A 25341-nucleotide genomic window follows, 5' to 3' on the forward strand; every position below is an offset into this window, starting at 1 on the left:
CTGCCCCTATATACAAGAATATAACTACTATAATACTGCCCCCTATATACAAGAATATAACTACTATAATACTGCCCCTATGTACAAGAATATAACTACTATAATACTGCCCCCTATGTACAAGAATATAACTACTATAATACTGCTCCTATATACAAGAATATAACTACTATAATACTGCCCCGAATATAACTACTATAATACTGCCCCTTATATACAAGAATATAACTACTATATTACTGCCCCCTGTGGACATAAATACATACCATTATTCCTGGGTATTGTTGCTCTGTGTTTGTTGGTAACACAAGTACCTCCTGAATGATCTGTAATATCTATTATAAATTGAATTATCGGAGCTCTGTCGGGTTTTTCAGGAAGCTGTTTATGTGGTTCAGTAAGTTCATACACAGGAAATTGAAATATTTCGTTATTATGTGGAGTAGTCGACAGAATTTGGTGTATTACATTACTGCAGGATAAGATGTCACAGAGGATTACAGACATGGGGGGTGCTGATGTATGGCGATCACATGTATAATATTACATTTGTGCCAGCTTAGAAATATGGAAGAGATATCACCACAGACTTCATCCTAAATGCAAAATATACAATCAGGGGTTAGTACTTAAATTATTTTGCCCTCAAATAAATGGCCGTCCATATAATATGTTATAATGACTTTCTTGCTGTTGAAAATGATCCCTCTACAATTTCTTTTAGATTATTAACTTTTTTTTTTTTTTAACTCAAATGCTACAAAAATGCAGAAAATGTCTACATTTTTTAAATTAGAGACCACACTGCACACAATGCATTTAGTGACTATTTGCAATTCTGACTCCACCAAAAGGGAAAAATGGATTGGTATGGGGCTAAAATAATCTGTCTTCTTTACTGTATTTTGTAATGGGACCACTTTTAATAGAACTTCAAAACTATAGCAACAGCTAAAATATATTTTGGGTAGATATAGTTTACAAATTAGGGCTTTGAACATCATTACATGATCATTTATTGAGTTTAGTGAGAGGGGCGGGGCTGTGACAACCTCTCCTTGGAGTTTGTCACCATATAAAGCCGCATAGACACCACTATAGTTTAAAGGGTGTGGTGTTCATGGATACTAAATGAAAAATTACTGCACACGTAAATTAAACATAGCTAAGTAATTTAAAGAGAGTAGGGAGCTTTTTAGCTTTGGTGGAGTTCCCCTTTAAATATGAAAAATACTAAGTCCATCTATACCAATAGCAATTCTTTGGTGGGATTCCTCCAGTATTCATTGTGATATTTTTTGTTCATTTCCATGACTGTCCCATTAATTCAAGGTGGAGAAACCCTTTAAGGTGGATGGTACTGTTTGCGCATCAGCCTTGCTGCCAGCCTATGGGCATGCAGCATGCAAATGAGATGAGGAAATGGGCTGTCCTCTGAGACTATGCATTGAATAGGGTTGAGCTAAAGCTGGATTCATTAGGGAGAAGAAGGGCAGCGGGTATTTTCCTGTGAACAGTAGCTTTTCCATCCTGTTGGAAGACTGGAAGACGCAGCAGCCTGGCTCTTTACAGAACAAATAAGATAACAGAGAGCAATAGCTGCATTAGGATTCAAAGCAAATATTAGTAGCATGTCAAGTAAATCCATATTAGTGTACAAAGGAACACAATATTAAAGCATACATCAAGCTGTGTAGCTGCAACAGAGAGTAAAGGAACATAGTAGTAGTATACTGTGTCATATATCAGGGATTAAAGGGGACACCAGTGATCCCTACAGTGTGGTTCATTGTAGTGACATCTAGTGGTGACCAATGGAATCGCCAGGAAATATTAATGTTGACCAGCTTAAGGTCCTCTACATAGGGGGAAGCCTCGTCAAGCAAAGCTCCCAAGTCCCTAGTGTCTAATGAAATAAATGGGTGCCCATTGTTTCAAGTGGGTGCCATGCAATTCTTGGCTTTCCCTGCAGCAAACAAGCACTGAGAAGTTAATATTCTGGTCCTAAGAAGACTCCTCATGATCAAGTTAATGTCAGGGGACCCGCAAACAGTTGTCCTAACTATAGTGATGGTGACAACTGAGTATTAAGTGTTCGTTCAATGGTATAAGGCTGGTATTGTCATTGAGAGTCTATAGAATGCCTTCTATGGCCACCGCATGTTAATACACAATAAAATCTATACTTATATAATATACACCTGCCAACAGCCTATTAAAGGCCTCATACTGCCCGTCTGCCCATACTCTGCCTACATCTACCCAAACGCAGTCACTTACAAAGCTCAGACCTGTTAGCAGGTATGTTAAAATGAATCTTTTTGCCCAAACTCATATATATGAAGCCACTTTGGTCCACAAAATGGCAGCTAGCGGTATGTTACGATGTCGGATCTACGTTAACGTCAACATGTGCAGTGCAAATTATTGCATAATTCTACATATCTCTCATTTACAGATAAATATCACATCTAAACAGCTGCAGTTACACTATACAAACCGTGTATGTGTATGTGTATGTATATATACACAGTGCATTGCATCAGCCTATCCCTCCGTCTGAAAAAAGTGCAATAAATATAGAAATATTTTATCACACACACTCGGAAATCTCAGTGCAGAGTATAAAATCCCTACCCATCCCCTTTTTATACCTTACACTCCCCCTAGCCCCCTGTATAAATATATATTGTGTATATATATCATTAAATATATATACACACACGTACACTCAAACGTATAGTGCAATGTTAGCAAAACAGTACGAAAGTTTAAACGAAAGTTTAAACTACAATGGGGACAAAATGCCCAATCTCTACCCAATCAACACTTAGCCACACCCACATGCTTTTGAAGCCCCACCCATGAAGAGCCAGTTATGACAATATATGATTATATATTCTCATGCACTGATATTCAGCATCCTATGACCCCTTATACTCTACACACACATATATTTACAGGTTGTTGAGTAAAATATAGGTGATGTAGGATTTCATTTTGTACATACACGGGCGAACATATATTTGTAGTGATGCGCAAGTAAGGGGTTAGGTATGATGTACATCTGATGGGTGGGCTCAGCTATAGGAAATGGCTATTAAAATGAGGATTGGGTTTGCTTCCCACCCTCATTTTATATAAGGGGGGGACTTTTAAGGGCTTCTTACTCCCTCTATATATCTGACTCTAGAAGATATTGCTCTGTGTAACCTTTTTCCAGCTGCAAACCCAGCACTGAGGTGCAAAAATCAGCCATGGGCCTCCACATACTTGGGGGCAGGAAGAGCTGACATTTTACATCATCTGGCAGCAGGGGGACATGAGCAGCTAAGTGAGATAATATTTGCTCTTGTGCCCCTCTCAAACCAGAACCGAAGACATCAATGTTGAGGTAGAAGCAGAGCGGCCCTGCTGGGACAGGGAATGGTGGGGTGCAGAGAGAAGCCACCCGTGGTCGAACTTTATCATCTGTCATCCAGCGAAGAGACTTGCGGCGGAGCAGGTCATGATTTCCAGGCAGGGCCTGGAATGGTTGCCAGTCCTGGATGAGAGTTTGCTTCGGAAGTAGATCTTTCAGTAGGCCACCACGCTCCATGAAAACTGCACGGACCTCATCAGAAGACAAGAGAATAGGTGGAGGTGGACGAGATGGTCCAGCGGGCAGTGGTATGGAGGACAAACGAGAGGAAAACTCGGGTGCATTGAAACGGACAAGCAGTATGCCCTGTGTGATAAACGTGAGATGTAATAAAAGAGTCAAAGCGGACAGAAAGAGGGAAAGAGAAAAAAAAGAGAAAAATATGGTTAAAGTTCTACTGTTCTTGTGCTCCAGACCATCAGCTCGGCCCACCATACCATGGCCATACCTGTTTAGCAATGACTCTATACTTGTTAAGTTCCTTTGGCGTTAGCTTGTCATCCCTTGTCAACCTCATTACTCTGACGCTTGGATATCGATGCTTCACCAGTTGGCAGCAGAACCTTTGCAGTACTCCTGCAACTCCTCTGCCTCGCTCCCATGGTGCCACTCGCAGTCCTTCAAGTAGAGCTGTCTCTCCACCATCCACCACGAACATGGAAAGGAGGCCAATCTAGGTTAGAAGTTAAAGAGAAAACATAAGCATCTCAATCCACAACAGAGAACAGAGAACATACAAATGCATCTTGTGTCACTTTGAGAAGTATCGAATGCCATACACTAACCCAACTGGCCACAACTGTGGACCCAGTGGGCAGCATATCTCATTGACATGCTGCGTGCACATTCCAAAAGCTCTTTTTGTGTTTCCCCGTCTCTCATTTGCTATGTCTATTATAATGTACACCTTTTGGGCTTTCAAAAAGGATTCTAATCTGATTTTTCTCAGTCAGGTTGTCATGGCCTCCATATGGGTGGCCAAATCCCCGGTACAATAAAATATTTATAATGGAATCTATTGATATCGTGGTTGTCCTCAATAGATTAAATCTGGTTAATTTCTATTGTAAAAGTTGAGTTTGGCACATATAAGCCATGTATATAAAAAAATATAGACTCGCCTTCTCAGGACCACCCTCTTCTCCTAACTAAAGCCAAGTCAAAGGTGACTTCCAAGCTAAGACCATATTTCATCCATGGAAGGCAATAAAATTCAAAGAATCTACTAACTTATCAAGGATTGTTCTAATTCTCCTGTAGGGAGCATTGGAAGCAACTGAGGATAAACATTAAAGCTCTGCATGTCCTTTTGGGTGACCACTGAGGTGTCCAGTATATAGAGGCTTTCTTGATCCAGGAAGAGCAGAGTAATAGTATATGTTAACATACTGGACCACCCGTTACATTTTAACAACCCTACGTGTATATACGCAACTTTATGGTCATGTATTCCATCATGGCCGGTAATTCAAAGTAAAGGTAATTACGAGTTTGCCAACCACCAGAATTTTTGATGACTTTTTTTGTACAAGTATAGATAGTTACTTAGTATATGGTTAAAACAATACATATATCCATCGAGTTCAACCAGGAAAAGGGTGGGTGGTGCTGGGAGGGGAATCCAGGTTTACCCTCGTTAATCCAGATGACTTTAATTGGGTAAAAAAGGAGAAAAAAACTTTTTAGGAAAGTGCAATTTTTGTATTCGCTTATTGAGAGAGATCAAAAAAAATTGATGGAAACCGATGTCATTTTGTACAGGTGTGGAATAATTTGGACATTCAGTCTGTCCTGTTCATTCGTTGAGTTTAATGCCATTTAATGGAGCCTATTGACTGTAAGGACCATTGACACAGCAGATCGGGCTAATTCATGATGAATGTTCACTGGATCATATAACAAGTACTTTGCATTGCACCAATGGCTGTGTGAATGGCCCTTGTGGCCTCCTAAAGTCCATATCAATGCATGACGGAAGCAAAACAGGGACAGAGCAGTATCCACGGACAAAGACAGCGGACAGTAATGTTAGTGAATATATACCCATGGGCATAAGCAATAAGTTAAACCAGTAGGGCAAGATGAAAGCTCAGTAGCTCAAAAAGTGTAATGAATAGCAGAGGTGTCTTTCAACTATTGTGTTTCCTTACAACATCTCCTTCCTTCTTTGCTAGTACAACCATTCGGTCTTTCTCATTGACCCAACTGTGGTATCGACTTGGCAGATAATCCAGTCCTCCATAGATCCCATGGGACATAGAGACAACTTCTTGAAATTCCTTCTCGGTGGCTAGCACAAATTCCAAATCCCCATCCTGGGGGGCACCAGGTATTGCTTCAATCTTCATGAGGAGGCCAGAAGAGCCAGGAACGCCAAAGAAAAGAGAGTGAGGGCGCCACGGAAGTAGTGAAGGAGATCACTGCCACCAGTAAACCAAGCAAGCAGGAGACACTGGATGAACTTGAGAAAGATGGATCTTTGTAATAAGATATCACAGGAGATCTATGGAGAAAATGTCACAGAAAGACAAAAAGCAAATATGCAAAATCAAAACACTTAATATTCTTTGCATTCCACTCACTCATCTTCTATATGGTCTTTTTTTACGTAAACTTTGTATCCCTATACCTTCTCATAGGCTGGAGGGCTCCACAACATAGTGAAACTTTTTGTATGTTTCAAACCATCTCACTTCACCATTTTTCAATGGAAATTGAATGTGACCATCAAGGTCACGCTCGGCCCCATTGACTTCTATAAAGGGTGGTTGTTCTCATGAAGGACGCAATGTTGCTCAAACCAGATCCAGGTCAATATCACTAGGGGTGATATATATATTTTGTTTTGATAGATGGGTCTGGGCACTTTAACCCCTTAAGTACAGGCTTATTTTGGGCTTTCAGGACTGATGTACATTTTTTTTGTTTTTTCATTGTCGCATTCCAAGAGCCATCATTTTTTTTCTTTTTCCATCGACATCCATATAGTAGCTTGTGTATATACATATATCATTTTTTGAGAGGGCAATGGAAAAAATCATTCCATGGCCATAACTTTATTATGATAGCTGTTTTTTTGTGGGACGACTCTTAGATTTTATTGTTACCATTTTGGGCTACATATAATTGATTCGCTTTTAGAAAAAAATATTTTGGCGGGAATTAAACAAAAACAAATCCGACATAATTTTTTTGGCGTCGGTGCCCTATTGTTTTTATTGTTTACCATTTTCAAACAATACATTTTTTTAGTTATTTATTTTATTTATTTATTTTCTTTTGAGAGGGGACTTAATTATTTGCAAAACTATTTACATTTTTTGATTTGTTTTTTTGTCCCACTAGGAGACTTGACGCTACGATCGTTTGATTGCTTGTATAATGTTTTGGAATACATACTCTTCTAGACACCTATTGCAGACCTGGGGCACCGATGGCCAGACAGAGTTTGCTATTGACAACAGTTTCTAAGGGGTTAAGGGCCGTCACAGCAGGGGAGTGGCTGTCAAGGAGCTGTGACTGCAAGATCAACAGAAGGAAACGGCAGTAATGGAGGCTTAAGGGGTTAAGTGCTAATAGATGATTTCCAACTCATCTGTTCTCTCAACGACTCCCATCTGTTCTCGGGCTCTCGGCCTTGAAAGATCAATTAATCAAAAAGTGTAATCAATATCTCAGCCTGTCAGAATCTATATTGTCTTCACATTATTCCATTATTGGTGTCATGGCTTCAGCCGTGATGCTACATCCTCTGTCCATATGCCCTATTGAGAACGCTGAGATGCTCTAAATGGGCTCCAGTTTGTGTGCTACATTTTTCACGTATGTCGGGAAAGCTCCCCGCGTACGTGATAAACATGTCCACAGGGCTTCAATAGTCCAACGGAGACCAAAAGAGTGCCGCCATTTTTTTTTTTCTGAAGAGATCCCGTAAAAAAAATTAGAATGGGCGATATATGTTTTATAAACATGGGAGCCTATGGGTGACATTCCTCACAGGTATGGGTTAACGTATGCGTCAGAAACATTTTGACATCACTGTCCATATATGGTCAGTGATGTCAGGAGCTTCCTAATGTGGGAGTCCCCAAGCAGAGCATCAGAAGCACTCTGCCTGCGGACTTTGGCTCTGGGAAAGCTCCATATATGGACATTGATATCAGGAGCTTAAAACAGGGCCGGAGTCTTCCAATACTCTGGCCGGGGACTCCGGTGTTGTAGCTCCTTATTTCACTGTCCATAGATAAGCAGTGATGTCAGAGTTCCTGGCCTGAGCGCTTGTGATGCTCTGGCTAAGAACTCTGGCATTGTAGCTCCTGACATTACTGTCCATATATGGATAGTGATGTCAGGATCTTCCCCGGGGACATAACTTCAGGTAGAACTCTGCCTCTGGGGATCGGTGACAAATCCCACTGTATACCGCCAATGGACGGCAAAAACATTATGTGCACAGGTCCAAATACTAAATTTCCCCTGTAGTGGTGGTTATAGGTAAAATGTCTGGCTGTCCAAGACCCAGACAATAGCAGCAACAGGTCAGTCATTTTTTTTATTTTTAAGCTTTTGTATGTTATCAACTTTTTTAAAAAATTATATTTTTAAAAAAAGAAATATAAATTGCATTAAATTCAATAACAAGTTAAAAAAAAATTGATGGCAAAGAAGTATTTTTTTAATCACCTTAAAAATGATAATTATGTAGGGTTTTATTTTTAATTTTACTTTTTGTGGGCACGGGGCGAAAACCATTTTTTCAAAACCATTATAAACAGTGTGATTTTTTTAAAGAGATATCAAAAATTTCATAGCAATTCTGAAGAACCACTGACATAATGATAATTTATTAGCAACATAGCTAAAATATTTTTACGAAATTTACCGGGGATTTTGAGGGTGCCAATATAAATTCATAAAATTCAACAGAAATTGGATTACACTGGACCCTATACATCTTTAGATTTGTAGATTGAGTTGAGGACAGGTTCTCCATCATTTTGATATCGGTCCCCACCTTATGATTTGCCGATATGATGAATTTCAGAACGTATTTAGCAAGAGAACACTTGCAATACGTAAACAAGTCTAAAAGCTCTCCGGCCCAATTACTGAGACGACGAGAGGATCACGATGGAATATATTATCTATATGAATACTCTCCAAGCTCTCAGTGAAACCCCAGAGGATTTTTATTTTTAATTTCTTCATTATGATCTGGAAGTGCGTAGAAGCGAGGTCGATGAATTTCAGCCAACGGAATGAAATGATGAAAAATGTAATATTCAGTACAGGAAGTTCTATTTCGATCAGAGATTAGGACAAAATTAGAGACCCGGCAGAAAAACACTTTAAGTGTAAAAAAAAATATGATAAATAGAAATGATACTAATTACAGGCAAATCGCTGGCCGTGCACATGGCGGGCCGCGTCCATTATTTCCTATGAGCCTGGACCGCAGAACACGGCCGTAATAAGACATGTCCGTTCTTTCTGCGGTCCGGACTTCTGAGCTATACACGGACCGTGGAAACCAAGGTCGTGTGCATGGCCCCATAGGAATGAATGGGGCCGCAATTCTCCTGTGGATTTTCAGGGAATTGCGGCCGAAAAAGCACGTTCGTTTGCATGGGGCCTTAGCATTTTTTTTCAATTAATTAATTGTTTTATTTTATTTGAATTTTTTTTAGTTTATCTTTTTAAATATTTTTTTTATTTTATCTTTTTTCCTCTCTTTCCTTTTATTATATTCACATTGGCCCTCACAAATCACAAACTTAGGCTCTCGGCAGGATTGCGCTAACGTGTGCAATTTATAGCACTTTTACGTCACGCTCCGGCATTTTCCCCAAAAGCGTGTGGTTTTTAAAGGGGACAAGGCCACCGTGGCCCAACAGATTTTTCAAATTTGACATCATAAAATTCTAGCCAAAATCTACGGCAGCTCGGAGCTGGTGTAGATTGCCACATCTGTCGCATGGACAGCATAAAATTGGGCTAATTTATTAAGAGGCAATAAATGAATCGCATCTTAGGCTATGTTCACACGCTTAACCAAAAACGTCTGAAAATACAGAGATATTCAAGGGAAAACAGCTCCTGATTTTCAGACGTTTTTTAAGCCACTCGCGTTTTTCGCTGCATTTTAACGGACGTTTTTGGAGCAGTTTTCAATAGAGTCCATGAAAAACGGCTCCAAAAATGTTCCAAGAAGTGACATGCACTTCTTTTTGGCGACCGTTTTGTTACGCGGCTGTTTTTCAAAACGGCCGGGTAAAAAAACGGCTCGTCGGAACAGAACGCCGTTTTTCCCATTGAAATCAATGGGCAGATGTTTAGGGGCGTTCTGCTTCCGATTTTTTATTTTTTTTTCCCCTGTAATTAATTATTTTATTCTTATTATTTAGTCACCTGATAAATATTAGCCCTTCCTCCCAATTTAAATTTCTTCCTTGACTCCTGTCAGAATTTTTTTGACGGGATTTGTAGGCATTTTTTTTTCTTTCATAGATACAATAGATGAACGTCAGCAGATCCCGCCGGTACCAGCCAATGACCTTATGTGTATGGGGGTATCCTGCATTCTGCATTCATGCCCGATCCTTTGTTCTAAGGAGAGATGCCACTGGCAGCGGCTATTTCCCTTCTGCCCATTGAAACAAACATGCACCCTAAGCCGAGCCTGCATGTTAATGGTGGAGTCGGGCAAATATCTATTGGCCGAACCAGCGTTCTGAAGGGTATGGGCACTTTAAGGCCCCAGCTCTACTGCCATATTACAGTGGCATAAAATCCAACATAATTTGGATCTGTTTGCCCATGCAAATTTCTTTTGTACTGTAGAGTTCAGGAGGTTACGAGGGTCATCACCATGAAAAAATCTTTACCCAATTTATGTAAAAATTACACCTTTTTTGCATATGTTTACGTCACAGTGAAAACATCACAATCTACGTTTCGTTTCTTTACTTTGTATTTTGCTATACAAATATATTGGGCCAAACATGACGTAAAAAGAGCTATAGACATCAATTAAATTGCACAACATGTAGCGGCAATTTGCCGGTAGTGCGCTGCACGGCCAAGAAACGTGACTAAACCATATATGATTTAATGTAAATTCACGTTTTTTCAATGCGGTATTAATTTCTTAATTTATCTTCATAGCATTGACATATGGGGGAACTTAACAACAATTAGCGCTCTTTTTCTAGTGTAGAAATGTCTCAAATGGCCAAAAAGCCACAAAAATTTGCACAGCTCTCCCCACTTTTTTAAAAAAGTGCACGGAACCAAAAGAGGGAGCTCAGGAGTTTACTAGCTCGGCACAGGGTCCATGTTTATTGTTTATACATTGAAATCAATATTAAAAGTGTATGCAGTAAGTTCATCGGCTCCCCCTAGTGGTGACAGCAGACAGCCAGATTTTTACCACGTAACTTTATGAGGCAGATTTACTAAGATTGGAGTTACAGACGTCAGATTTCCACTATAATTTACATCGGTAAATTATAATAAATTTGTCGGGTTGATGTGGCTCTGCCCCTTTAGTAAGCCACACCCATTTATACAGAAGTGGCGAGGGTGGCATCAAACGGTCAAATATGCAAATTATTAATTTGCAGAAAACTGGCATAGAAAGGTTGGTAAGTTCTCCTCTATGTCTACACAGTGGATTGAGATCTGTATACTATAATTTAAGAAGATATATTAAGAAATGAAACAGCACGGAATATCGGACCTTAAAGAGACATACTGATAATGTACTATGAAGCCCTGGCCGGTTGTCTACAGGCAGGGCTGCTATCTTCTACATAGCAAGAAAGTGACTCCAACTTCACACTTTTTGTTCTAAATTTCAAATCTTTTTTTTTTTTAACCATTCTCACAATGGGGATTGTAGTTTTCCAGTTCCACAGGAGGCTCTGGGGTATATAACATGTCCAGATACATAGACAATGTGTCAACTAATGGAAACTATTTAAAAATGTTGGCAAGCATAGACTGGTAGCGACTAAGCTCAAAGCCGGGAAAGGCGACTGCAAGTGAATATATATAAGCAAATCTAGGAAAATTTACATTTACATAGTGAAAGAGTTTACACTGCAGTAAATAGTGACATTTGCTGGGAGTAGAGAACAATTTTGGGCCTTTTTTAGAAGTCAGAAGCCCATCTGTTTAAAGGCAAAAAATGTGATTCATCGCTCATTAAAAATAGTCATTAATAAAACTAGCGCCCATTATAGCCTGCTGATACATAGTATTTGGTGTGATATATTTGCTACTGGTTGATAACGGCGGGAAAAACTTTTATGGTGAAACTAAGAGTTGGCAAAAAGCTAAATGTCTATAAAAAAAACAAGACAAAAATATAGCTAATACATTACTCAATGGCGGATCATCATTGGGTGTTTTGGGCGGCCGCCCGGGGCTCGAAGCTCCCGGGGGGACCATGGCCGCCCCATGTACAATGCGATTTTGCCGCAAAACGGCATTGTGTATGTCCTGTAAAGGACCTGCTGACATAAAGGTCACATGACATTATGTCTGCAGTTCTTGTTACTGATTAGAGACCTGCTGGTCACATGGCCGCAGGTCCTACAACAGCAGCAAGAGAGAAAACCGTGAGGTGAAGTGAGCTATTAGCTAAGTGTAAGGGGATCATGATGGATTTGTTTAAGGGGTCTGTGTTTAGGGGGGTCTGTATTTAGGGGGTCTGGTGTCAGTATTTAGGGGGTCTGGTCTGGGGGTCTGTATTTTGGTGGTCTGGGGTCTGTATTAGTTTAAGGGGTCTGTATTTAAGGGGTCTGTATTCGTTTAAGGAGTCTGGCGGTCTGTATCTAGGGGGTCTGGTCTGGGGTATGTATTTAGGATGTCTGGGTTCTGTATTTAGGGGGTCTGTATTTAGGGGGTCTGTATTAGTTTAGTGGGTCTGGTCTGTAATCTGTATTTAAGGGGTCTGGTCCGGGATCTGTATTTAGGGGGTCTGTATTAGTTGAAGGGGTCTGGGGTCTGTTTTTAGGGGGTCTTGTCTGGGGTCTGTTAGTTTAAGGGGTCTGTATTTAGGGGGTCTGTATTTAGGGGGTCTAGTCTGGGGTTTGTATATTTAGGGGGTCTGGTCTGGGGTCTGTATTTAGGGGGTCTGGTCGGGGGTCTGTATATTTAGAGAGTCTGGTCTGGGCTCCGTATTAGTTTATGGGGGTCTGTATTTAGGGGGTCGGGTTCTGCATTAGTTTAGCGAGTCAGGTATGGGGTCTGTATTTAGGGGGTCTGGTCTGAGGCAATGGCGGATCATCATAGGGCGGTTTTGGCGGCCGCCCGAGGCCCAAGGCTCCTGGGGGCCCAAAGTACAATGTAGTTTTGTCACGCTTGTGTCGCGATTTTGCTGCGAATCACGGCAAAAACCGCGACGAAACGGCATTGTATATGTCCTGCAAAAGGACCTTTACACATAAGGTCACATGACCTCATCTCTGAAGTTCTTACTACTGTTTAGAGACCTGCTGGTCACATGACCTCATCTCTGAAGTTCTTACTACTGTTTAGAGACCTGCTGGTCAAATGACCGCAGCTCCATGAGCAGCAGCAGAACACAGAGAAGACTGAGCATAGCTGCTATGTAAGTATAAGGGGATGGATGTGGTTAAGGGGACTGTATTTATGGGGTCTGGTGTGGGGACTGTATTTATGGGGTCTGGTGTGGGGACTGTACTTAGGGGACCTGGTTTGGGGACTGTATTTAGGTGGTCTGGTCTGTATTTAGGAAGTTTGGTGTTTGTATTAGTTTATGGGGTCTGTATTTAGGGGATCTGAAGTCTGTATCAGTTTAAGGGGTTTAGGGTCTGTATGTTTAGGGATCTGTGTTAGATTAAGGGGTCTAAGGTCTGTATTTAGGGGGTCTGTATTAGTTTGACGTCTGTAGGGGGTCTGGTCTGGGGTCTGTATTAGTTCATGCGGTATATTTGGGGGGCCAGTTCTAGGGTCTGTATTAGTTATAGGGTCTTTATTTAGGGGTCTGTATTTAGGGGTCGGGTCTGTATTACTTTAGGGAGTCGGGTCTTGGGTCTTACTTAGTGTAGGGTGTCAGGTCTGGGGTCTGTATTTAGGGGTCTGGTCTGAGGTCTGTATTTATTTAGGCAGCTTGTTCTGGGGTCTGTATTTATTTAGTTTGCTTGTTCTGGGGTCTGTATTTGTTTAGGGGTCTGGTCTGGGGACTGCAATAGTTTAGAAGGTCTGGGTCTGTATGTATTCTATGATTTAGTCTGGGGTCCAAATTTATTAGTCTGAGTAAAAGGGGTTGTCCGGGCACGTGGATAGGTCATCAGTATAAAAAAACGGTCTGTGACCAGACAACCCCTTTAATGTATGGGCCTGGGCCCTGGTGTCTGAATTTTTGTGTTTCTATAGAGGTTGGAAATGGCTGCAGAAGTGATGAGCAAAGATGTCTCACCAGGAGAAATCACTATAACGGTCTGCGTCAGATTGAGAAGAAAAGAAAACGTCTCCCATCAGAGAAGACATCACCTGTGAGTCACTGGGTCTATAGGGGATCTGTCCCCTCTCCTGACATGTCTGTTGCAGGAAATCCTTGTATTCTACATAAAGTCTCTGTGTACCCAGGACTAATAGACAAATGTGTGTTACCATTCCCATTGTCAGGAGGATGTGTCCCTACACAGTGTGATACTGTCAGCGATGGTTGGAGACTGTCAGTATGTAGCGACACAGCCCTTTGACAAGGGGAAACGTAACAACCATTTGTCAATGCTCGCACAAAAAGATGGTGTTCACTATAGACCCGGCAGAGCAGCGGTGGGGAAGGGGGGCCCAAGTTTGTGGAACAGCCCATGGCCTATGGTCTACTTAATCTGCCACTGGTCTGAGGTCTATATTAGTTTAGGGAGTCGAGTCTGGGGTCATTATTAGTTTAGGTCTGGGATCTGTATTTAGAGGTCTACATTTAGGGTGCTTATTCTGGGGTCTGTATTTGTTTAGGGTGCTTGTTCTGGGGTCTGTATTTGCTTAGCGGGGCTGGTCTGGGGAAGACAATAGTTTAGAAGGTCTGGGGTCTGCACGCATTCTAATTTATTAGTCTGAGTAAAAGGGGTTGTCCAGACCATCGATAGGTCATCAGTATGAAAAACCGGTCCATGCCCGGACTACCCCTTTAATGTATGGTCCTGGGCCTTGGTATCCGAACTATAGACACAGCAGAGCGGCAGTAGGGAGGGGGGCCCAAGTTTGTGGAACAGCCCAGGGCCTATGGTCTACTTAATCCGCCACTGATAATACTGCCCAAATATACAAGAATATAATTACTATAATACTGCCCCTATATAAAAGAATATAACTACTATAATACTGCCCCCTATGTACAAGAATATAACTACTATAATAATGCCCCCTATGTACAATAATATAACTACTATAATACTGCTCCTATATACAAGAATATAAATACTATAATACTGCTCCGTGTGTGCAAGAATATAGCTACTATAATGCTGCCCCCTATGTACAAAAATATAACTACTATAACACTGCTCCCTATGTAAAAGAATATAACTACTATAATACTGCTCCCTATATACAAGAATATAACTACTATAATACTGCCCCTATATACAAGAATATAACTACTATAATACTGCCCCTATATACAAGAATATAACTACTATAATACTTTCCCCTATATACAAGAATATAACTACTATAATACTGCCCCTATATACAAGAATATAACTACTATAATACTGACCCCTATATACAAGAATATAACTACTATAATACTGCCCCCTATATACAAGAATATAACAACTATAACACTGCTCCCTATGTAAAAGAATATGGCTACTATAATACTTTCCCCTATATACAAGAATATAACTACTATAATACTGCCCCCTATATACAAGAATATAACTATTATAGTACTACCCCCTTTATACAAGAATATAACTACTATAATGCTGTCCCTATAGACAAGAATATAACTACTATAATACTGCTCCTATGTACAAGAATATAACTACTATAATACTGCTCCTATGTACAAGAATATAACTACTATAATACTGCTCCTATATACAAGAATATAACTACTATAATACTGCTCCATATATACAAGAATATAACTACTATAATACTGCCCCCTATATACAAGAATATAACTACTATAATACTGCCCCTATGTACAAAAATATAACTACTATAATACTGCTCCTATGTATAAGAATATAACTACTATAATATTGCTCCCTATATACAGGAATTTACCTACTATAATACTGCTCCCTATATAGAAGAATATAACTACTATAATACTGCCCCCTATGTAAAAGAATATAACTACTATAATACTGCCCATATATACAAGAATATAACCACTATAATACTGCCCCCTATATACAAGAATATAACTACTATAATACTGCCCCCTATATACAAGAACATAACTACTATAATACTGCCCCCTATATACAAGAATATAACTACTATAATACTGCCCCCTATATACAAGAATATAACTACTATAATACTTTCCCCTATATACAAGAATATAACTACTATAATACTGCCCCCTATATACAAGAATATAACTATTATAGTACTACCCTTTTTATACAAGAATATAACTACTATAATGATGTCCCTATAGACAAGAATATAACTACTATAATACTGCCCCTATATACAAGAATATAACCACTATAATACTGATCCTATATACAAGAATATAACTACTATAATACTGCCCCTATATACAAGAATATAAGGGTATGTGCACACGTAGTGACCAAAAACGTCTGAAAATACAGAGCTGTTTTCAAGGGAAAACAGCCCCTGATTTTCAGACGTTTTTTGAGCAACTCGCGTTTTTCGCTGCGTTTTTCGCTGTGTTTTCGCTGCGTTTTTTACGGCCGTTTTTAGAGCTGTTTTCATTGGAGTCTATGAGAAAACGGCTCCAAAAACGTCCAAAGAAGTGTCCTGCACTTCTTTTGACGAGGCTGTATTTTTACGCGTCGTCGTTTTACAGCTGTCAAACGACGACACGTAAATGACAGGTTGTCTGCACAGTACGTCTGCAAACCCATTCAAATGAATGGGCAGATGTTTGCCGACATATTGTAGCCCTATTTTCAGACGTAAAACGAGGCATAATACGCCTCGTTTACGTCTGAAAATAGGTCGTGTGAACCCAGCCTAACTACTATAATACTGCTCCCTATACAGAAGAATATAACTACTATAATATTGCCCCCTATATACAAGAATATAACTACTATAATACTGCTCCTATGTGCAAGAATATAACTACTATAATACTGCCCCCTATATACAAGAATATAACTACTATAATACTGCCCCTATGTACAAGAATATAACTACTATAATACTGCCCATATATACAAGAATATAACTACTATAATACTGCCCACTATATACAAGAATATAACTACTATAATATTGCCCCTATGTACAAGAATATAACTACTATAATACTGCCCCCTATATACAAGAATATAACTACTATAATACTGCCCCCTATATACAAGAATATAACTACTATAATACTGCTCCTATATACAAGAATAGAACTACTATAATACTGCCCCTATGTACAAGAATATAACTACTATAATACTGCTCCTATATACAAGAATATAACAACTATAATACTGCCCCCTATGTACAAGAATATAACTACTATAATACTGCTCCTATATACAAGAATATAACTACTATAATACTGCCCCCTATATACAAGAATATAACTACTATAATACTGCTCCTATATACAAGAATATAACTACTATAATACTGCTCCTATATACAAGAATAGAACTACTATAATACTGCCCCTATGTACAAGAATATAACTACTATAATACTGCTCCTATATACAAGAATATAACTACTATAATACTGCCCCCTATATACAAGAATATAACTACTATAATACTGCTCCTATATACAAGAATAGAACTACTATAATACTGCCCCTATGTACAAGAATATAACTACTATAATAGTGCTCCTATATACAAGCATATAACTACTATAATACTGCTCCTATGTACAAGAATATAACTACTATAATACTGCCCCCTATATACAAGAATATAACTACTATAATACTGCCCCCTATATACAAGAATATAACTAATATAATACTCCTCCTATATACAAGAATATAACTACTATAATACTGCCCCTACGTACAAGAATATAACTACTATAATACTGCTCCTATGTATAAGAATATAACTACTATAATACTGCTCCTATATACAAGAATATAACTACTATAATACTGCCCCTATATACAAGAATATAACTACTATAATACTACTCCTATATACAATAATATAACTACTATAACACTGCCCCTATATACAAGAATATAACTACTATAATACTGCCCCCTATATACAGGAATATACCTACTATAATACTGCTCCCTATATACAAGAATATAACTACTATAATACTGCCCCTATATACAAGAATATAACTAGTATAATACTGCTCCCTATGTACAAGAATATAACTACTATAATACTGCTCCTATGTACAAGAATATAACTACTATAATACTGCCCCCTATATACAGGAATATAACTACTATAATACTGCTCCTATATACAAGAATATAACTACATTAACACTGCCCCTATATACAAGAATATAACTACAATAATACTGCCCCCTATATACAAGAATATAACTATTATAGTACTACCCCCTTTATACAAGAATATAACTACTATAATACTGTCCCCTATGTACAAGAATAGAACTACTATAATACTGCCCCTATATACAAGAATGTAACTACTATAGTACTGCCCCCTATGTACAAGACTATAACTTGTATAATACTGCCCTCTATATACAAGAATATAACTACTATAATACTGCCCCTATATACAAGAATATAACTACTATAATACTGCCCCTATATACAAGAATATAACTACTATAATACTGCTCCTATGTACAAGAATATAACTACTATAATACTGCCCGTATATACAAGAATATAACTACTATAATACTGTCCCTATATACAAGAATATAACTACTACAATACTGCCCCCTATATACAAGAATATAACTACTACAATACTGCCCCCTATATACAAGAATATAACTACTATAATACTGCTCCTATATACAAGAATATAACTACATTAACACTGCCCCTATATACAAGAATATAACTACTATAATACTGCCCCCTATATACAAGAATATAACTATTATAGTACTACCCCCTTTATACAAGAATATAACTACTATAATTCTGTCCCCTATGTACAAGAATATAACTACTATAATACTACTCCTATATACAAGAATATTACTACTATAATACTGCCCCCTATATACAAGAATATAACTACTATAATACTGCCCCCTATGTACAAGAATATAACTACTATAATACTGCCCCTATATACAAGAATATAACTACTATAATACTGCTCCTATGTACAAGAATATAACTACTATAATACTGCCCGTATATACAAGAATATAACTACTATAATACTGTCCCTATATACAAGAATATAACTACTACAATACTGCCCCCTATATACAAGAATATAACTACTACAATACTGCCCCCTATATACAAGAATATAACTACTATAATACTGCTCCTATATACAAGAATATAACTACATTAACACTGCCCCTATATACAAGAATATAACTACTATAATACTGCCCCCTATATACAAGAATATAACTATTATAGTACTACCCCCTTTATACAAGAATATAACTACTATAATTCTGTCCCCTATGTACAAGAATATAACTACTATAATACTACTCCTATATACAAGAATATTACTACTATAATACTGCCCCCTATATACAAGAATATAACTACTATAATACTGCCCCCTATGTACATGAATATAACTACTATAATACTGCTCCTATATACAAGAATATAACTACTATAATACTGCCCCCTATATACAAGAATATAACTACTATAATACTGCCCCCTATATACAAGAATATAACTACTATAATACTGCTCCTATATACAAGAATATAACTACTATAATACTGCCCCCTATATACAAGAATATAACTACTATAATACTGCCCCCTATATACAAGAATATAACTACTATAATACTGCTCCTATGTACAAGAATATAACTACTATAATACTGCCCCTATATACAAGAATATAACTACTATAATACTGCCCCCTATGTACAAGACTATAACTTGTATAATACTGCCCTCTATATACAAGAATATAACTACTATAATACTGCCCCTATATACAAGAATATAACTACTATAGTACTGCCCCCTATATACAAGAATATAACTACTATAATACTGCCCCCTATATACAAGAATATAACTACTATAATACTGCCCCCTATATACAAGAATATAACTAATATAATACTCCTCCTATATACAAGAATATAACTACTATAATACTGCCCCTATGTACAAGAATATAACTACTATAATACTGCTCCTATGTATAAGAATATAACTACTATAATACTGCTCCTATATACAAGAATATAACTACTATAATACTGCCCCTATATACAAGAATATAACTACTATAATACTACTCCTATATACAATAATATAACTACTATAACACTGCCCCTATATACAAGAATATAACTACTATAATACTGCCCCCTATATACAGGAATATACCTACTATAATACTGCTCCCTATATACAAGAATATAACTACTATAATACTGCCCCTATATACAAGAATATAACTAGTATAATACTGCTCCCTATGTACAAGAATATAACTACTATAATACTGCTCCTATGTACAAGAATATAACTACTATAATACTGCCCCCTATATACAGGAATATAACTACTATAATACTGCTCCTATATACAAGAATATAACTACATTAACACTGCCCCTATATACAAGAATATAACTACAATAATACTGCCCCCTATATACAAGAATATAACTATTATAGTACTACCCCCTTTATACAAGAATATAACTACTATAATACTGTCCCCTATGTACAAGAATAGAACTACTATAATACTGCCCCTATATACAAGAATGTAACTACTATAGTACTGCCCCCTATGTACAAGACTATAACTTGTATAATACTGCCCTCTATATACAAGAATATAACTACTATAATACTGCCCCTATATACAAGAATATAACTACTATAATACTGCCCCTATATACAAGAATATAACTACTATAATACTGCTCCTATGTACAAGAATATAACTACTATAATACTGCCCGTATATACAAGAATATAACTACTATAATACTGTCCCTATATACAAGAATATAACTACTACAATACTGCCCCTATATACAAGAATATAACTACTACAATACTGCCCCCTATATACAAGAATATAACTACTATAATACTGCTCCTATATACAAGAATATAACTACATTAACACTGCCCCTATATACAAGAATATAACTACTATAATACTGCCCCCTATATACAAGAATATAACTATTATAGTACTACCCCCTTTATACAAGAATATAACTACTATAATACTGCTCCTATATACAAGAATATAACTACATTAACACTGCCCCTATATACAAGAATATAACTACTATAATACTGCCCCCTATATACAAGAATATAACTATTATAGTACTACCCCCTATGTACAAGAATATAACTACTATAATACTACTCCTATATACAAGAATATTACTACTATAATACTGCCCCCTATATACAAGAATATAACTACTATAATACTGCCCCCTATGTACAAGAATATAACTACTATAATACTGCTCCTATATACAAGAATATAACTACTATAATACTGCCCCCTATATACAAGAATATAACTACTATAATACTGCCCCCTATATACAAGAATATAACTACTATAATTCCCGCTCCTATATACAAGAATATAACTACTATAATACTGCCCCCTATATACAAGAATATAACTACTATAATACTGCCCCCTATATACAAGAATATAACTACTATAATACTGCTCCTATGTACAAGAATATAACTACTATAATACTGCCCCTATATACAAGAATATAACTACTATAATACTGCCCCCTATGTACAAGACTATAACTTGTATAATACTGCCCTCTATATACAAGAATATAACTACTATAATACTGCCCCTATATACAAGAATATAACTACTATAGTACTGCCCCCATATACAAGAATATAACTACTATAGTACTGCCCCCTATGTACAAGACTATAACTTGTATAATACTGCCCTCTACAGACAATAACTTGTATGTGACTGTGTAGGACACGTGCACTATGTGTCTGCAGCGGATTTATAGATACATTACTCGCACACTTGACATTAAACATTTATATGCTGGTGTTTCTCATATATTATGTTTATTAACCACCAGCAGGAGATACATTATTGCCGCCTGGTTCTGCTGTAGTTAGTGATGCTTCTAGTTTGTGGGACGGTTTCTGGCTCGTCGCTGCATCAGTTTTGACCTTGCATATTTTTTAAAACAAATTATTAATGGAAGAGAATTATTTTATATGGCAGGAATTTCCTTACATGACATGAGATATAGGAAGGCACTTGCACACGGGAGTGTATTTTCCATCTGTTCTTTTTGTCCGTAGTATGAAACTTGTTAATTTATAAGGCTGGTCACAGGGGCATATGAAACACGTACCGCAGCAGCTGATCGTTGCTGTCTGACCCCATAGGTCATATATTGATGGCCGATTCTGTGGATGGGTCATCAGTATGAAAAACTGCCCGATGCCTGGAAAATCACGTCAATTCCATTACCTCCATAGAAAACACCCCATTAGTATTCCGGATCTGTATCTACTAATGACATAGTGACGAATATCATCCGTAATACAGACGTAGATATATAGTCGGCACGATGGCGATGACGTCATCGCGCCGCTGCATCGTTCCGATGGAGGAGGACTGACGTCGCTGGAGGATGGCGTGGCAACGGGACTGGTAAGGAAATGTGTTTTTTTTCCTTTTTACTGTGGGCACTATAGGGCACTACATAGGGGACTATACAGGGAATGAGAACTACAGAAGACTATGCAGGGAACTAACTACAGGGGACTATATAGGGGCCCTTATCTGCAGGGAACGCCACAGGGGGCCCTATCTAGATGGTAACGCCACATAGGGCCCCATGTGGCGTTCCCTGTAGATAGGGCCCCCTGTGGCGTTTCCTGTAGATAGAGCAACTTGTGGCGTTCCCTGTAGATAGAGACCCCTGTGGCGTTCCCTGTAGATAGAGCCCCCTGTGCCCCTGTGGCGGTCCCTGTAGATAGGGCCCCATGTGGCGTTCCCTGTAGATAAGTGACAGAGGAAAACTGAATGGCTGATACAGATTCATTGTCAAATGACCGACGCAGAATGATTGACGCATGACTGAAGCGGAATGATTGACACATTACTGACACAACAAGACTGACACATGACTGATACATGACTGACACAGACTCATTGACACGTGGCTGACACATGACTGACACGGAATGATTGACACATGATTGACGCGGAATGACTGACATGGAATGACTGAAACATGACTGACACGGAACGATTGACACATGACTGACACATGAATTACATGGAATGATTGACACATGACTGACACGGAATGATTGAGACATTACTGACACATGACTGATACATGACTGACACATGACTGACACAGATTCATTGACACGTGACTAACGCAGAATGATTGACACATGACTGACACAGAATGACTGACATGACTGACACATGATGGACACATGACTGAAGCGGAATGACTGACACATGACTGGCGCGGAATGACTAACACATGACTGACGCGGAATAACTGACTCAACACTGACGCGGAATGACTGGCACACGACTGATGCGGAATGACTGACACATGACTGACACACGACTGACACATGAGTGACACATGACTGACGCAGAATGACTGACACATGACTGACGCGGAATGACTGACACGTGACTGACGCGTAATGTGGAATGACTGACACATGACTAACACATGACTGATGCGGAATGACTGACACATGACTGACGCGGAATGACTGACACATGACTGACGCGGAATGACTGACACATGACTAACACATGACTGACGCGCAATGACTGACGCGGAATGACTGACACATGACTGACGCGGAATGACTGACAGGTGACTGACATGGAATGACTGACACATGACAGACGCGGAATGACTGACGCGGAATGACTGACACATGACTGACGCGGAATGATTGACACATGACTGGCACATGACTGACGCGGAATGACTGACACATGACTGACGCGGAATGACTGACAGGTGACTGACCAATGACTGACGTGGAATGACTGACACATGACTGACGTGGAATGACTGACACATGACTGACGCGGAATGATTGACACATGACTGGCACATGACTGACGCGGAATGTTTGACATATGAATTTTTATGCTGCGAAATAAATTTTCTTCTACATGCAGCAAGCAAATCCATGAAACCAAATCTGAGGATCCAGCCGATCAGCACAGCTGCCCCCCGCCCTCCAGCAGCAGCTGCACATATCACTACATACACTCTAACTATATCCTACACTGATTAATACATAAGCCCAGAGATAAGTGCCCCCTACTCACTACCACATCTCACCCGTCACCACGCCCGCTGTCACCCCACACACAACCACAACCAATTATTATATGAAGATGTCACACTCAATAGGTAAGGAGCAGTAGTCACTGACAGACGATTGCGTCAGGAGGACTCATCATGGGTAAGTTCACACAGACTTTTTTTACACGTTTTTTTTAACGTGGAAACCGTGTCGGAAAACGCGCCCAAAAACGGACGAAAATGCGTCCCATTGTTTTCAATGGTAGGCGGCGGCGGAAAAACCGTCTTGGCGGAAAAAGAAGTGAAATGCCCTATCTTCGGGCGTTCACGTCTCTGACCTCCCATTGACATCAATGGGAGGCAGAGAAAACGTATTTTGCTGCGTTTTTTGCCCGCTGCGCTCAAAAAACACCGCGCAAAACGGCGTGCATGCAGATCAAAATCTGCTTCAAAATTACAAACGGAATTTTGAGGCAGATTTTCTGCCTGCAAAAAACTCCAGGTCACATGACCTCATCGCTGAAGTTCTTACTACTGTTTAGAGACCTGCTGGTCACATGACCTCATCGCTGAAGTTCTTACTACTGTTTAGAGACCTGCTGGTCACATGACCTCATCGCTGAAGTTCTTACTACTGTTTAGAGACCTGCTGGTCACATGACCTCATCGCTGAAGTTCTTACTACTGTTTAGAGACCTGCTGGTCACATGACCTCATCTCTGAAGTTCTTACTACTGTTTAGAGACCTGCTGGTCACATGACCTCATCTCTGAAGTTCTTACTACTGTTTAGAGACCTGCTGGTCACATGACCACAGCAGCAGCAAAACTCCACAGAGAAGACTGAGGTGAGCTGTAAGTAGAAGGGGATGGATTTGTTTAAGGAGTCTGTATTTAGGGGGTCTGGTGTGGGGTCTGTACTTAGGGGGTCTGGTCTGTATTTAGGAGGTTTGGTGTCTGTATTAGTTTAAGGGGTCTGGGGTCTGTATTTAGGGGGTCTCAGGTCTGTATCAGTTTAAGGGGTTTATGGTCTGTATATTTAGGGGTCTGTGTTAGTTTCTGGGGTCTGTATTTAGGGGGCCTGTATTAGTTTGATGTCTGGGGTCTTTATTTAGGGGGCCTGTTCCAGGGTCTGTATTAGTTTAGGGGTCTTTATTTAGGGATCTGGTCTGGGGTCTGTATTAGATTAGGGGGTCTGGTCTGGGGTCTGTATTACTTAAGGTCGTCAGGTCTGGGGTCTGTATTTAGGGGTCTGG

At 39.0% G+C, this 25341-nt stretch overlaps 1 protein-coding gene across 1 annotated transcript in view; it reads right to left on the minus strand.

Moving 5' to 3' along the window:
- Window positions 1-367: 367 nt before the first annotated feature.
- Window positions 368-25341, minus strand: part of NAT16 (N-acetyltransferase 16 (putative)) — a 34104-nt gene continuing 9130 nt past the window's right edge. The window contains exons 2-4 of the mRNA XM_075859192.1: window positions 5572-5924; window positions 3870-4094; window positions 368-3727 (exon numbers count right to left, since the gene is read on the minus strand). Of these exons, the coding sequence (XP_075715307.1) occupies window positions 3176-3727; window positions 3870-4094; window positions 5572-5769 (975 nt within the window). The 5' untranslated portion in view covers window positions 5770-5924 and the 3' untranslated portion in view covers window positions 368-3175. The remainder of the gene's footprint in view (window positions 3728-3869; window positions 4095-5571; window positions 5925-25341) is intronic.

Source organism: Rhinoderma darwinii, chromosome 3, assembly GCF_050947455.1.
Source record: "Rhinoderma darwinii isolate aRhiDar2 chromosome 3, aRhiDar2.hap1, whole genome shotgun sequence".
NCBI lineage: Eukaryota > Metazoa > Chordata > Amphibia > Anura > Rhinodermatidae > Rhinoderma > Rhinoderma darwinii.